At 32.4% G+C, this 12,640-nt stretch overlaps 1 protein-coding gene across 1 annotated transcript in view; it reads left to right on the forward strand.

Moving 5' to 3' along the window:
• The window catches only part of ABCG25 (ATP-binding cassette family G25), a 9,912-nt gene extending 5,516 nt beyond the window's left edge, over positions 1-4,396 (forward strand). The window contains exon 3 of the mRNA XM_021432673.2: positions 2,818-4,396. Within this exon, the coding sequence (XP_021288348.1) occupies positions 2,818-3,852 (1,035 nt within the window). The 3' untranslated portion in view covers positions 3,853-4,396. The remainder of the gene's footprint in view (positions 1-2,817) is intronic.
• Positions 4,397-12,640: the final 8,244 nt, after the last annotated feature.

Raw genomic sequence — 12,640 nt, forward strand, 5'->3', positions numbered from 1 at the left:
TCTGCCTCCATCCAATGAGGCATGTTGCAGCTTAGATGTCTCTATAGAGCCACTGCATATGGACCTGGAGCTCTTCATGTAGTCATTGGATTTGACAATTTAGCAGGAAAAAATAATCGAGGAAAGAAAGGTCAAATGCATATATTCTTCGAGGAATTAATTTAGTGGGTTTCTCCAACATCAGTAGGTGGCATTTGGTGTCACCACAAATACGATGTCATTAAGGGCATCATACATAGAATTATCCTAAGTAGCATGAATAATTAGTTCGCTTGAGAATTTTATGCTTCTCATCATCCATTTTCCCAAGAAGGATTTTCCAATGGAGCATGGGTCCCCCTGGACTTTATGGCATTATTACTGGTAAAAGGGGTTTATTAGTTAGTAGATTACAGCATGAGTCGTGGGACCCTTTAAGAGTCATGTCCTTCATAAGGAGTATGGCCCTTCTGCTTACTTCCACACATCCTTCCATCCAAAGGGATCACATCCTTAACAATGAATGTTTTTACTTAGGCAATCGAGTGTGACTTGTTTGCAAAATGGGAGAAGACTTAGGCATGCAGTGACAATTCATGATATCCGTTCAGGATATGGAGCCTCACCTTGTCGGAAAGCTTAGATCCCACAATTGACCTGTTTTCACGTTTGAATATTTGATTTAATAACATATATATTCTGTTCGAAAAAATAAATTTTAAAACCCTTTTAAAATAAGATAATAATGCATTAAGGTAAGTTGGATAAAGTGATTTCGAGCTCAACAAACCTGCAAATAGATTTAGAAACACCTTTATTTTCAACATATTAATGCTTAGAGTTAATGCCATCTGGTAGGAAAAGGCAGGTCACCAAACTGGCCCAAGACATGTTTATATCCTATATGGGAAGTTAGATTGGTCATGTGAATCATGTAGTTGGTGAATTTTAGCCACTAATGCCTACACATGGATAGCTCTGCATAACATAAAAGATTAAAAGAAATGAATGGTGGGGGTACGTCACTAATCCACAAAGTCTACAAAGAAATAGTGTTATATGTGCCAACAACTGTAGATGAAGTTCTCCTCGGACAGGTTTCTATCTTTGGGGTCTCTTGTGAGACAAGAACATATTATATTGAATTTAGAGTATTAAAAAATGGAGCTGATATAGGAAATCTTTCTCAACTTTTCAATTCATATATTCTTGGACACCATGATGGTAAGGTGGATTAGATGATAGAGAAAGAGAGAAAGCTTATGACTGATGACGGCATTGATAGCGTTAGAAAGCATCTAGCTTTGTATTGTAGCTAGAGCACTTGGAAGGTGGTGCATCGCATCACTACCGTCCTTGCATGTATCTGCTGTCGGATAGTTTTGGTGCTATAAATTATCGATGATATAGTTCCAGCTGTTGCAAATCAATAACATGAAGAATCTAATTAAGGGATTAGAGATTTAATTTAGGTGTTTTTTTATGCAAACCGGACTGATACAACCCATGGGTTTGTTCCATGGTGAATATTTCTCATGTCCTGGTCTACTCTGGGTGTCATTCCCTACCTGGTCTACTGATTTCTAGCCAATAATTCTCAGTATAGCTTATCAAATAATTGCTATATTGGTCTCCCCTAGGCTGTCCCTTGTCCAGCTTTACACTTGATAAAACTTGAACTCAATTCTTATTATTAAGATTGATATGACCATCTTTTCTTCTTTCTTTTCCATTTAAAATCCAACTTAGGACATGTGGAAGAAGCAACACGTATTTGGCTTCTTTTGCATCTTTTCTAATACACCCAAAGTTATAAAAAGTGGGGATTTGAAAAACGAAAAGGAAAATGTTACACAAGAATGGGAAAAACAAATGTTGTAGTAAGTGGTGGCCCAAACCATAGTGGTAGCACCCGACCTGAGTGGACTCCCACCTTATCACCAACACTGGTCAGCTTTAATCTTGTTTACCTGTGCCGTGCTGCTACTCATTTCTCTTGCCAGTAAATGTCACTAAGTCCTACATCAATAAACTAATAACCTTTAATTAATTTCATAATGGGAGAGGTGCCTTTCCTACTAATTCATTCGTATTTGTTCCTTGGTGGCTAACTGATCAATGGGGTCTATCATGCTCAATTAGCATCAGTTTTCAAACTTTGTTTGGCTGAACCAACTAGTGGTGGTGATATTTCTTAAAACAAGATCTCATACGTGTATATGTCATGACTTCCTTATCTCTTTTTTAACTTTTTGGCTGTAAAGGAAAATCAAACCCCACTCCACCAGCTTTGTCTAAATGCTTGGATTTATATAATCTTTTTTATGCTCATTATAGATTCGAACAATATTTTATATGCTTGATTCAACTCATGTTCATCCATATCTTACACGTTAGGGTATATGCTCAAGAGGGTTACTATTAAATTTTTATATAGTCCAAAGGTTATGGACTGGGAACAGAGGGACAGATATTTTGCGTTTAAAGAAATACTACTGTTGCCTTACATTGCTTTATGATATAAACTATCATTTTACTTTTGAATGATTTCTAAAAATATAAGCAAACTCAATTCAGAATCATGCTTGTATATAAGTAATCATTATGCACCAGTTCATGGAATCTTCCTCTAAGACGAGGTCCAAAGAATTTGGGGGGTAGTTAACTTCATCACTTGTTATATTGTTAACAACTGTAATTGCAATCTTTAGACTGGCTGCAATATATTTGGGGGGTAATAAGTTGTGATCTGAAGCCTAGATTGAGAACTTCAACTTTCTGCCTTCAATTCATAAAAAAGGGGCCAGAGAAATGACTTGATGTGCTAAATTTTCTCCTATATATGTTTCAGGTGTGTGTAAACTTGATGGTGTAAGCGAGAGAGAGAGGCCGAACGTAAAGCAAACTCTTATTGCTTCTTACAACACGCTGTTGGCCCCAAAAGTAAAAGCTGCTTGCATGGAGATCACCACTGTTTCAGCAAAAGCAACACGGTTGAAAGGAAGCCATTCATCTAAAGAACACAGGCAAAGCAATACAGTTGACCTCTCTACTTGGTTCCATCAATTCAGCATTCTGTTTCAGAGAAGCCTGAAAGAAAGAAAGCATGAATCGTTCAACAGCCTCAGAGTCTTCCAAGTGATCACTGCTGCAATATTAGCCGGTTTAATGTGGTGGCACTCGGATTATAGAGACATTCAAGACCGCCTAGGTCTCCTCTTCTTCATTTCCATCTTTTGGGGAGTGTTGCCATCGTTTAATGCAGTATTTGCATTCCCCCAAGAGCGTGCAATCTTCATGAAAGAGCGTGCTTCTGGTATGTACACTCTATCTTCCTATTTCATGGCGCGGATAATCGGAGACCTCCCCATGGAGCTTATTCTTCCCACAGTTTTCCTTATTGTGACATACTGGATGGCTGGCTTGAAACCCGATTTGGTGGCCTTTCTTTTGACACTGTTGGTTCTTCTCGGCTACGTGCTTGTCTCTCAGGGCCTTGGCCTTGCATTAGGCGCAGCGATCATGGATGCCAAACAGGCTTCAACCATAGTTACTGTCACCATGCTAGCATTTGTTCTAACAGGAGGATATTATGTGCATAAGGTGCCATCATGCATGGCGTGGATCAAGTATATTTCCACAACGTATTACAGCTACAAGCTGTTCATTAATGTCCAATACGGCGAAGGCAAGAAAATTTCGTCCATGTTGGGCTGCTCACACCATGGAAGAAGTAACACCGTTAGCTGCAAGTTTATTGATCAAGATATTGCAGGGCAAATTAGCCCTGAACTGAGTGTGGCCATCTTGCTTCTGATGTTTGTAGGGTACAGGTTGTTGGCTTATCTTGCCTTAAGGCGCATCAAAGGTTGAAGCCAAGCTTTGTGTTAGTTTAAACAGGTTTCTTGTTATTCTTATTGGCCCTATAATTGTAATTTTCCAAACATGGCGTACAAAAGGATGGCTAGAAAGAAAGATTTGTTCAGGGTGTCTAGGGGGACCTTGGGATCAAAGCTAACTGTAACTGAAGAAGAATCAATAGTAAAAGTTTGCATGCAAAGGTTTGCAACCGCATTGTTTTTACTGTGCTCCCTTCATTAGCACGAGCTCAATGATTCTATCAGTAAAGCACTTCATATAAGCCTAGCCTCACTAGCTATGACTTAATGGTTGTCTTGCCACTTGCAGGAGCTTTTAGATGGGCTTTCTCCACCCAATTTGGGCATAAGATGAGGAATCGGATATTGGGTTTTATATTCTAGACTGATTCTTGCTCCGGATGGGCATGTTATAAGTTGTTTGGGCAAGTAGGTCGAAGCTTAGAGGGGCTCAGTTGGCCCTGAAATTTTTTTTTCTGAGTCCAAAGTGACCTTATTTGTATATAAATCACTTATAAATACAGCCTTGGGATAGCATTGAAGCTATCATGAAACGTATAACACTTGGATGCCACTTATGACATATGAAAACATTAAGGATTAAAGCAATAAAATCACTAATTGATAGACAACGCCTAACACAACACAAATACCATTAGTAGAAAGGTTAACAGGAGGGGCAGAGTCTTCTCCATACATCAACATTATTCTGGGAGCATAGTGAGGAGAGCTGCCACACACAGAAATCGTCCAAGGGAGGGCAATATCAACACTCGAGCTCATTGAAGCTGATATCCAGCCTTCATCACCACCAAGCTCTATTTCATTAAGAATGATCTGTTTGTCCCAAGACCATAAATTATGGTCTGCAGTCCATGAAAGTGCTACATTGGAATCAGACTCAGTGATCAGCTTTTCCGCTCCCACCCATGAAGATGATGCAAAGCATTGTAGAGCAAATTTAATTCTCGTCAACTAAGCATGGCGTCGAGTCATGGATTCCCAAAGGATTAATGAAAACTCCATGAATATGTCCTAGGGAGTCCCTCAACACCGCACCACATCTAGCTGGTCTCCATTTTCCTTTGGTTAATCCATCCACATTGAACTTCAATTCATTTTTACCGAGTGGAACCCAAGAAGCTCCCATCCTTGCTACTTGAGGAGTGTGGGCAGCTTTACATTGCCATGGTTCAAACAGCCTCCTCAATCGCCTCATGCACTTCACCACCTCTAATTAAAAACATGGCCCTCATTTTGGCAAGAAATAGTGTTTCTTTTTAGTCTCATGTTTTACCATTAAACATTGATTCATTTCTAGCCAACTCTATTGACCACAGGGTAGCACTACACATTATAAGACATCTCTTCTTAGTGCCATTCCAACATGAAGAGTCAAACCATGGCTTAATAAAAGCTTTAGCAGAATGGGGGGATAATCCAAGATATACCCCACCATTGCAAGACAAAACACCAAACAAGCCAACTATAATGACATGTAACAACACTGTGTTCACATTTTTCCTTAACGATGCTATGCTGACAACAAACATCACTACCAACATTCACATCTCTAGTTTTGAGAAGGCTTTTACTGGGGATGCCATTTAAAATGACAAGCCATGGAAAATCTTGCATTTCTGGGGAAATAGAAAGTTTCCAAAGAGATAAAAACCATATACTTATTGGTTTGAAGGGATTGAGACAGACTCAAGGGCTTTCGAAAATTGCTTCACCAAAACATATAAAGCCCGTCTCACTCACAAGGATAATGTTCTCCAAGGGATATAGGAGCTAGCTATGGTGTTGGCTAGCTGGTTACAATAAAAATCCGCCACCTTTACTTCCTTTTCCAAGACCAAGTAGAATAGTCAAGGAAACGTAACATTGAGAGGTATATTAATATACCTCGACCATTGTCCACTACCCATGGACAACCTTCCAACAAGTTTGTCCACCCCCTCAGAAGTTGGAAATATTTCGCCAAATACTTTGACATTTCTTCTCTTTTTGCTGATAATGGTATAGCTACCTAAGATTCCCATTCCCATATTTCTCAACAAGAAGTCGACACCAAAGAGCATTCATCTCGGTATGGTATCAAAGTCAATTCTTTTATGGGACAAGTTTGTGATACCAAGTCCCTCAATATTTCGATTTGCAATCTTCTTTTTGTCATCACTTCCCCCTTCACAAGAAATTCCTTCTTAATTGCTCAAATTTTGGTAGAACAGTTTTCATAAAAAGATTAGCGGAAAATGATGTATTTTATAAATCATGTTGTGATTTAAACGTGTAATTACCTTATTTTGCTTGAATGAATATTATGGTATTAACAAGTATGATGATTGAATAATACTTTTAAATGAGAGAGAAGTAAGAACTAAGTTGATGAGAGTGATCCTTCCTCCAAAAGATAAGTATTTCGTGTATGAAGAAATTAGTGTTGTTGCTAGCTTGCATCTTATCGTAAATTTGCCATGTTAGAGGCGAAGGGAGAGAGGCTAGTAGGTAACCTCGTCCTTCTAAAATTTAAAATTTATATTTTATTCTTTACTTTATTTTTAAATTTTATAATTTTATTTCTTCAAATATTAAATTTTTCATTTTTCTCTTTTAAACTTAAAATTCTAATTCCGTCACTAAGTCATGTCCTTTCCCACATTCTCATGCTTGGCATTAACGTGATTGAACCTAAGCAACCTCCTACAACTTTCTTTACGCCTTCTTTAACCCTTTCAAACTCTTATCCCAATCAACTTTGACGTAAATCATTCACAAAAAAGGGTTGAGACATGATTCCAAGTTTCAACTTCGTTTCGTTGTCAAGATTCAGACAGGACTGTTGGGTGCGTGATGGAAAGAAGAAAGAGCCCAAAATTGGCCGAAGCTGGCACGCAAGTAAAGCCTGGGGGCCGGCTGGACCCTCTCAGTCATCACATGCACAACAACAAACGAAACCCAAGGCAGAGAAAGTAGGGCTTTTAACCAGATGCACGTGACCCATGTTTTGTCCCCTCGTCCTCCATGGGAAATCCCCATGGTACTCTGCTTGCCAAAGGATTAGGAACAGGGTTCATAATTGGAATTTAAAGGTAAATTTATAATTAGATAAAAATATTTAGTATATTATTGCAATTTATATTAAGATTATTTTGTTAAATCATTTCTTTTTTTTAACTCGATTCAACTTGTTATAAATTTCATAAGAAAGATTATGACTTTTTGAAGTAAAGATTGATTTATATATAATATTTAGGTACAATGTGTGAAAAAATCTCTAAATTATTTTAAAAAATTAGAATAAATCATTGTTCTTTTATTGTCTTTATATTTTTATTTTAGATCAAATAGGTTTTTATAACTAATGGTTGATTAATTGATATTAGTCAAAATGCTACTTGTTATTTTTATATCTATATGGTACTGACATAACAGGTGACAAATGTTACATGATCATGTCATTAAGCTGCATTAATATGTCATGCTATCATTTATTATGACATATCAACATGTCACATTAACACCATATGATATATAATGACAAGTAGTATTTTTGACTAATAACAATTAGTTAATCATTACTCATAAGAACTTATTTGACAAGTACTATTTTTAAATATACTGCTTAGTATTTTTTATTCAACATTATAATGTAGAACAAGAAAATTTTAACCAATTATAAGATGTCAAACGTCTTTTGAAATTGGTAAATTAAAGAATTTATCAAAGACAAATTATGTACTGTTATGCGAATTTGATGACATCATTTAAGTTAACCATGTAACTAATTGCAAAATAATTAATTAATTTTATTAATTGAAGCTAAATACATATGATTTTGTCAATTAAAATTCAGTTACGAGTCATCTAATTTATCTTCAAATAAATTAAGATAATTCAGAGATAAAATCCAAATTTGGCCAATCAAAATTTAAAGATTCAAGTTTGACAAATTAAAATTCATCATGCTTTTTATCTTTAATTAAATTAAAATAATTTAAAGATAAAATCAAAGATACTAATTTCTCATTGAATTCTTTCATCTCATCTAGCTCAATCAAAACTATTTTTATTTCAAAGACTCAAAGTTTGACCAATCAAAATTCAAAGATTCAAGTTTGATCAATTAAAATTCATCTATGAGTCATCATGCATTTTATCTTTAATTTATTAAAAATAATTTAAATATAAAATCAAAAACACTAAATTCTCATTGAATTCTCTCATCCCATCTAGTACTATAAATACAGTGCTCATCGAAGCCATTTGATGTAATCGTATAAGAAGATTTTGATAAACAAAGTCTCCAAAACTCCCTTATATGTTTTCCTTTTTTGATATACATAATAAGGAAATTTGAATCTACATTGTTTTCTCCTTTTTTTTTATTTTATTAAAACCCATATTCCTTGGAGACATTCAAATTAACCTATTAATTACTAAAGTTAGATCCTTAGTGTTTCATCCTTAATATTTGAAGAAAGAAATTCAGTTTATATTTGGAAATAAATTAAGGCAGCTGCTTTTCAAGGTCCTTTTCAACACATATGGTGAAAGGTGGGTTGTCAATAGAATTGAAAACTAAAGAATTAAATGAGTATCTTAATTAGGAAAATTATAGGGTTTTTCTTCATAAATAAGAGATTGTGTCAAACACCTCTTATGCTTCACTTTCATTGTATTAATTTTTTGAAAGGGACAAAAAGCTATATATATACAATCCTTATTACAAAATTCAATTATGAGTCTACTCTATTTACCTTTTTCTTTTAATTTAAACACATTGGTAAAAATTTTGAACCCCATTTGTACTATTAAAGATCCCTTTGTTTTAGCAATTGGAGATTTATAGACAGGACTACATGTAGGGGCGAGCATTTGGTTAATTTGATTTATGCAGTCAAAAAATCGAATTATCCGACTTCACTGATTTTTCTTAGAATTTTAAGTAAATCAATCGATTTTTATCTCTTTACTGACTGAACAGTTAACCAATTTAACCGAATTTTTTTAATATTTTCATTTTTTAGTTTTTAATAATCTTTTTAGATTAATTTCAGATAAGCGTCTTATGCTTCACTTTCATTGTCTTAATTTTTTGAAAGGGAAAAAAAAAGACTACACATACAATCATTATTACAAAATTCAATTGTTTTGGCCTTTATTTTAACAATATATATATATATATATATATATATATATATATATGAATTGCATTAGAACATTTGGCTTATTGGTTGATACATTATTCCCTTGCCTAAGGAGTAGGGTTCGTTTTATCCTTTTACACTATATGGTGATATTACGTACATAATTTCAGCTCTTTGATGGTTTTCAATTCATTTAAATGAAATGAATAAATTACCCAAAAATCTTAATGAAATTGTTAATAGGATCTTGATGGTAGCATTGTTTTTGTTCGGGATAAATACAAACCCTAAATTCTATTGTTTTGTTCTTTCTTTAATGATATTATTGATGAACATTTCTTTAATTAAATGCATAGAATCTATAAATAAAAATAATGGATTAAACTGATAAACAAAAGTGTGAATTTTTTTTCCCAAATTGACTTGGTTAGGTCTTCATTTGAGTAGAGACTGATCAATGGTCTCCTTGACCAAACCTAAGACCTTAATCTTCTTTAATTTATTTTAATTTGAGTCGCTTGATGTCCTTAACAGTGCTAAGCTTGGTATTTAATCCATTACATTTTATGTAAAATAAATTATACAATTAGTTCTTATACTCTATCACACTGGTCAATTTAATCTATATAATAATTTGTAAAATTTAAGTTCTAATACTTTTCAACGTTGACAATGTTAGTTCAATTATTAACAACGGTAAAATTTTTCCGTTAACTATACTGACATGGTATTTGAGTGTATTAATATGACACTAAATCGAATGATGTGCCACATTATCACATTATTGTCCGTTTCTTATATATTTCACCTTTTTGTGTTGTTTTGATGAATTCATGGCTTATATATAAATCCCTTTGTTGGTGATAATTAGCTAGATTATGTTTAGCTCTGTGAGCAATTTTAACTTCTTTCATTAATCAATAAGTGATTCTTGCTTCTAAAAGAAAAAAAAAAAGAAAATTAGAGGAAAAATAAATTCTGCCAGAGTAATAAAATTTAATGAATAGATCAATAATATATACAAGATAACTAAAAATAATACCATAAACAAAATTGAATAAGTAGTCGATGAGTGACGAAATTTTTGTTACAATTTTTAGTTAAATTACCCATTTGAATGAAGTATTAAAACTTACTCCAATTGATTATGCTAGTTTATATTATATACTTGACGTATTTAGTAAATTTATCAATTTGCCAATTTTGATTTTTGATTTTAATTATAATTTAATAGATATTTTCAAAAATAATTTTTGAACTTAGATGTTAAAACTCAAAAATTTAAATTGAACATTTCAAATTAAATTCTCCCATATGTGTTCATTTCTTTCAGGTTTCTTGTTAGTAAAACCTAACAAATACCTAAACTTTGAATTAAATAGTTAATTACTTAGACCTTTTATGAAGTTACGTTTTTTTTTTGAAAAACATAGAACAAGATTTCATGGCAAAGGATCGTTAGAGGTTTTATGAAGTACATTATAAGAACAAATCCAACTTCTATAAATATTACATCACGTATAAGAAATTAACAAAATATGGATAAATTAATTAGCAAATTAGTGTATAATAGAAAAAATTTAATATAAAATTAGATAAAAATCTACACGCGATCAGACTTGAAGTTGGAAGCTTAAAGCTCGTAAACCTCCTTCTTGCCCATTAAGATAAGGTCATTTGTAACTTAAAAGTGTCATTAAATTATTTAGAAAAATTTAAATAAACATTTATTCTTTTATTGCTTTGATCAAACTCTTATATTTTTATATGGTTAGTCAAAATATTATTTATCATTTTATGTCACATGATGTTGTTATGACATGCTAAATGTCATAATAAATGATAACATAACCATATGATAATTTTTCACCTTTTACATCAATGTTGAATCAGTGCCATGTCAACTTCATGTGGACATATAATGATAAGTGATATTTTAATTAATGATAATTAATCAACTATTAGTGATAAACGTATATTTAATTTAAAATAAAAATATAAGAATTTGATTGAACGTAACAAAATAATAAAAACTTATTTAAATTTTCTTAAATAGTTAAAAAACTTTTGCAAACATTATATCAAAGAAAAAAGTGATCTAATTTGAATCATATATACAATTTTTAGTTACATATTTACAACCCAACTACCATAACAAAAACAAAAGCTTAAAGCCAGTCCAGGTTGTAATAAAAAGCTTTAATCTATATATAGTGAGGAAGCTATTACATCCATTATAGTTTTCAAATAGAGAAATACAGGTATGCAGATGCTCTTATTTCTTCCTACTTCTATGAGGGAATTAATCAATTGAATTAAGAGGCTACAATAAAATAAAAAAAGCTAGGCACATTTATTAGGTGCTGATTAATGTCTGCTTGAGCTCATCCATTTTTTTAATTTGCAACATCAAACTTACATTATATTATTTGGTTGGAGTTAGGTTCTTTATAGCTTTAGCAAACCTCAAACTAATTATAGTCAATTGGTTAAATTGTTTAGGGCAACAACCTGTCCAACCAAAATGGGTTATAGGAGAGAGAGTTTTACATTCTCTAAGGGCAAGATTTTGTGAACTTTCTTAGATGAAATTTTTTCAATTTTTAATTTTGTGAAAATTAAAATTGAAATTCAAAATCTATAAATATGCAGATACTAATTAGAATATATATGGCATGATACTTAAAAAAGTCTATGAATAAAATTCAAATAAACTTTTATTATTTTATGTTCAATCAAGCTTCTATAACTTTATCTTGAGCAAAGTAGGCACTTATGATTAACTGTTGACTAATTATCATTAATCAAAATATCATTTATTATTTTATGCACACATGGTACTGATATGACATTGACGTGTAATGTGAAAAATACCATATAATCATGTTATCATTCATATCATATCAACATGCTACATTATCATTGTTATGACATGTTACGTCAGTGTCACATGGTATTGAATGAAAAGTGATATTTTGACTAATAACAATTAGTCAATTATAAATTATAAAAAAAAATTTGATCTAAAATAAAAAAAATAAAGATTTGATTGAATATAATAAAATAATATGGGTTCATTTGAAATTTCTTAAAAAGTTTAAAAATTTATTTAAATATTGTACAAAAATAATATTAATACATAAAACTCAATCATAATTCATTAATGGTATTATAGTGAAAATTGATCATAAATATTTATGCAAAATGCATTTGTGATATACGAATTTAACTTCTCCTAACGTGTGGAATTGTTACACATGTGGTATGCTTATTGATAATAACACATGTGGAGCTTAGGTGGATGCATTCCTGGCTAATTTAACCCCCTCTTTTAATGAAGAATTGACAAAAAGATCTTAATTGTTACACATTGATAGTATGGTCACTTGATTAATTATTTTATATAATTTAAATTTCAATGGTTAAAATGTTGTAATATGCATGTTATAGACTAGTTAGTAGTAATTAACCAATAGTGAGCTAATATGACTGAGACATGATTCAACTGGTAACCAACCAAGGAAAAGAAGGGAACAAAAATTGACAATACCTACCAATTAAACCCCATAGTCTAAAGGTTACAAACCCAGATTCCTAACTAATTAATTAAAGGGTTTAAGTGGACCTATG

This window comes from Theobroma umbraticum, unplaced genomic scaffold (genome assembly GCF_002168275.2).
Source record: "Theobroma umbraticum cultivar Fairchild unplaced genomic scaffold, ASM216827v3 scaffold_67.0, whole genome shotgun sequence".
In the NCBI taxonomy this organism is placed as follows: Eukaryota; Viridiplantae; Streptophyta; class Magnoliopsida; order Malvales; family Malvaceae; genus Theobroma; species Theobroma umbraticum.